General features: G+C 42.9%; 1 protein-coding gene across 1 annotated transcript; it reads left to right on the forward strand.

Moving 5' to 3' along the window:
* The first annotated feature begins 792 nt into the window (after positions 1 to 792).
* LOC124648724 (WAT1-related protein At1g09380-like) lies at positions 793 to 3,905 on the forward strand. Its single transcript, XM_047188438.1, has 7 exons — positions 793 to 1,010; positions 2,293 to 2,355; positions 2,447 to 2,563; positions 2,777 to 3,029; positions 3,161 to 3,319; positions 3,407 to 3,558; positions 3,704 to 3,905. The coding sequence occupies exons 1-7, from the start codon at positions 793 to 795 to the stop codon at positions 3,903 to 3,905; spliced, it is 1,164 nt and encodes a 387-aa protein (XP_047044394.1).
* The last annotated feature ends 253 nt before the right edge of the window (positions 3,906 to 4,158 follow it).

Here is a 4,158-nt window from a genome sequence, read left to right on the forward strand (position 1 = left end):
AAAACTTGCTCAATGTGGTTGCTAGTGTTAAAAAGTCATAAATTGGAATTCACTCATATACTAAAATCGAACATACAAGATAGTCTTGGTGTGATATCATTAGTTTTTATAAGCAGTGCCACACTTGAAAAAAACCTAGATTTTACTTATGTGCTGAGATGGTTAGCAACATGTGTTAGGGATGGGACGCGATTCAAGGGAACCTGTTATTTCGTTCAGCTCACTGCTCACCCCAACTTCGTAAATCTTTAAATTAAATTAAGATTCAGCAGCAAACCAAGTGAGAACAGGAAGTGGAGACCAATCATAACCTTAATACTTTGAAAGGAGTGACGAGTTTATATAAGACTAAATAATGAGACCGTCCAAACACGGTTAACTTGGTCTCGTCTTGTTAACAAGACTAACTGCTCAGACGGTATACATATTATACAAGGACGGACCTAATGTGGGTACGGCAGTCGTCGCAACCAGAGACAATCAACCAGGGATCTGTCGCACATCAAGCCAGCATAGCTAGAATCTGTTTCTCTCGTGCTTCTATTTTTTTTTTCACTGAGATTTGAAAGCAGAAATGTTTTACAAACCAAGCACCCAAGTTGTCTGCCATGTATATATATACACACACACACCCCTACCTGGCCAGCTAGCTATAGCTACTATTGCAACAATTGATTCGATACTACATTTCATTCAGATCGATCAGTGTGCTCACTTGCTGCTGGGTACGTATCTTCAACTTCTTCAGCGCAACTTTGTACCGTCTTGATCAAGTTGCGGGAGGACATCAACATGTCCTTGGATGTCGCCGGTGCCGCGAAGAAGAAGGTGTTACTGGCGGAGGGGCTGCTGCTCCCGGCTAGCATGGTGCTGGTGCAGGCCTTCACCATGGGCGCCCTCCTCCTGTCCAAGCTAGCCTTCAACGTCGGCATGGCGCCTTTCGTCCTCCTCGCCTACCGCAACCTCATTGGCTCCATGACCGTCGCCCCCTTCGCCTTCTACTTCGAGAGGTACATGCTATGGCCCACTCCCTTTGTTAGCTACTATTTCTTTTGTGTTTCTTTTCCCTTACGGCTTATGAGTTATGATCTCTGCGGTGGGATTTCGAAAAAAAAAATTGTTCAGAAGCAGTGCGAAAGTGTCCTACTCTGTGTATATTTATTAGGATTTTGTGTAATCGACTTAGAATTAGCACAAGAAATATATAAATTTGAGTTGACTCAAGTTGCATACATAGGTATAGCAGAAAACCTGATGTTGTTCGGCTCTCAAACTGACCTTCAGTTTTAGCAAAAAAGATGCTGCAACCTCTTACCAGAACTTTATTTTCATATTATATTTTGTGCGGGTTCACTACTGGAATTATAAACACTTCACAACTGTTTCGTTCTTCGAATCAAACTGGCAGAACTCTTACTTTCCAAGGAAAAATAATAGAATAAAAGTTCATATATACTAATATACATGTGTGTCAAGTATCATCAAACACAAAAGGAATGCCAGATATGTGTCAACACGGAATCATGACATTTGATGTGATGTGGACCAAACAAACGAGCAAGTCTGTTAAGTACGTCGACATCTAGTGCCATACTATTTTGGCAATGTCACGGTTTAGCAAGACATGGGCTAGACAAGTATGAGAATCAGTGTTCTCCATGCTAAATATGTGTGTCCGATGTATCAGTCAAGCCGTGTTGTTGATTGTTGATGTATACTCCATTGTTATTAAGACAAAGCGCAAAGACTTGGCTTCCTCACTGTCCTCACATCTTGGGAAGTTCATAATGATAGCAATGCTCGGGTATCCAAAAACATCCTAGGTAAGATAAAAAAAATGAGGAGAAGCTTTGGGTTTTAGTGGGTGTCAAACGCATGAGTAATTTAATCTTGGGAGAGTAGAACCGTTTTGTAATATGGCACTTTTACTTTCTTGTAAATTTCTATCTTCATTAATCAACTAGGGCTAAGATTTTGCCCTTGTTTTTAAATAAATAAATTATCATGCATTAGATAGAACAAACTTGTTGGCATCAGTCTCATTCCATTTAATCTTTACTTCCATGGTGATGATTGGCAGGTCAAATTTGCGTTGCGTGTACAATAAAGTATTTTCAGCTCACAACACAGATTGTTCAATTTTAGACTTGAGATGAAACTTGCTCGAACAAACATACATATGAGCCCATATGTATATATATTTTTAATACCATATCTTCGTTACATTCCACTATTAGCATACAAAATTTCTTGATATAGTGATGTTACACTTACAGTTACCCATGAATGCAGGGAGATGATGAAAAAGGTGAACATGAAGATATTTGGCTGGATCTCCTTAACCTCTTTGTTCGGGTCAGTATTTTTTATGTAAATTAATCACACATGTATATATCGTACTTTGATTTTTTTTTTTTTTTGATCTCCATTGTTGATTTGACATCAGAATCGTGCTAGCAATGGGACTGCACTACTACGGTCTGCGCGCCACCAACGCGGGATACTCTGTCGATTTCCTTAATCTGATCCCTGTTGTCACCTTTGTCACTGCTGTAATACTCCGGTATGTTACATTTATAGCGCTATTATTATTCTGCTTTTGCCTAACTCTGCTTCACAGTGGATGGGGTAATTACTTACAGAACTAAAAGTATCACCAACCTAATCTGATTGCATACGCAAAAGAAAAATTGCATATCTACTGACCACTAGGCCATGTAAAATTGCAATGCATTGATCTGACAGTGTGAAAACGCTGGTCTGCAAACTTGGTTAGAGTGGAGAAGCTGAGGATAGGGACATGCCCGGGCAAGATGAAGGTCCTCGGCACAGCGATTTGTGTGGGAGGGACGATGGTGATCAGCATGTACAAAGGCAAGCTGCTGCATCTATGGCCTACCCACCTACTGAAACCGCACCTGCAGGCGATCGGCGCAGTCTCTCCCGTCCAAAACCACCACAGCATGCTCCTTGGCACGCTGTTCCTTGCCGGCAGCACACTCAGCTACGCCTTCTGGTTCATCATACAGGTAGCTAGCATACACCTTCTTCATTCGTATTTGCGGTATTAGTAGCACTTGTGAATTACGATGACATACACAACTGAACCTTACCACGAGTTCAACAAGCTAGCAATTCGAACTAACTAACTCTCACTTAGGTACGAGTGTCCAAGGAGTTTCCGTCCAAGTACTTTTCGACAATGCTAGCTTGCCTGTCAGGGACCGTGCAGGCGGCGGTGTTCGGACTTGTGCTAGACAGGGATCTATCGGCATGGGCGCTCAAGTGGGACCTGCAGCTACTCGTCGTCGTCTACTCGGTAAGTAACAGGAAAATAGAGATTACGTGTAACCATTCCTATAAGCTTACTCACTATTCAGACTTGGCATGCACATGTGTTATTTAGGGTGTCTTCAACACCGGAGTCAGCTTCTGCTTGATCTCGTGGGCTATCGCTCGTCGTGGGCCCACCTACCCTTCCATGTTCAACTCGTTGTCACTGGTAGTCACCACGGTTCTTGATTCAGTGTTGCTTGGCACGGATGTCTCAGTGGGGAGGTGAGATTGGATTTTCTGTTCTATGTACCATTAAACAACATGGGATGGTCCTATCAAGTAGTACTACTACATTTTACTGTATGAAATCCGACAAAATGTTGAGAGTGCTTTGCTGACGGATATTGTAACCTGCTTGTGGTTGCAGCTTGCTTGGAGCCATGCTGATCATCCTAGGGTTGTACGCGTTCCTCTGGGGGAAAGGAAAGGAGGCACAAGAGCAGCGCAAACAAATCAGGGCCGCGACGAGCGGAGATCAGAACGGGTGCCCTCCGGCAGTGGCGGGTAATGGCGTGGATAGCCTGCAGGTTGGGAAGCACGAGGTGCGAATTCGCGTGGAAGTCAGCTAGCGATCTAATTAGAAACTCTAAGAGCACCTCCAGTCATTGGGCTTCCATGCCGAAATCCGGCGCTAAATAGCGCCGGATGGATGTAAATTTCGGTATAGGGAGATCCAGTTTCCCAGCGGCGAGCCTAGGTGAATGCAGGCGAAACGAGGAATTCAAACGGAACATGACGAAAATCGTTCAAACTTAACCTAAAATTAGAGATATTTAACATATATATAGGCGAGTTTGTACATATATAGGCCAAATTCGTAAT

Source organism: Lolium rigidum, chromosome 4 (genome assembly GCF_022539505.1).
Source record: "Lolium rigidum isolate FL_2022 chromosome 4, APGP_CSIRO_Lrig_0.1, whole genome shotgun sequence".
In the NCBI taxonomy this organism is placed as follows: domain Eukaryota; kingdom Viridiplantae; phylum Streptophyta; class Magnoliopsida; order Poales; family Poaceae; genus Lolium; species Lolium rigidum.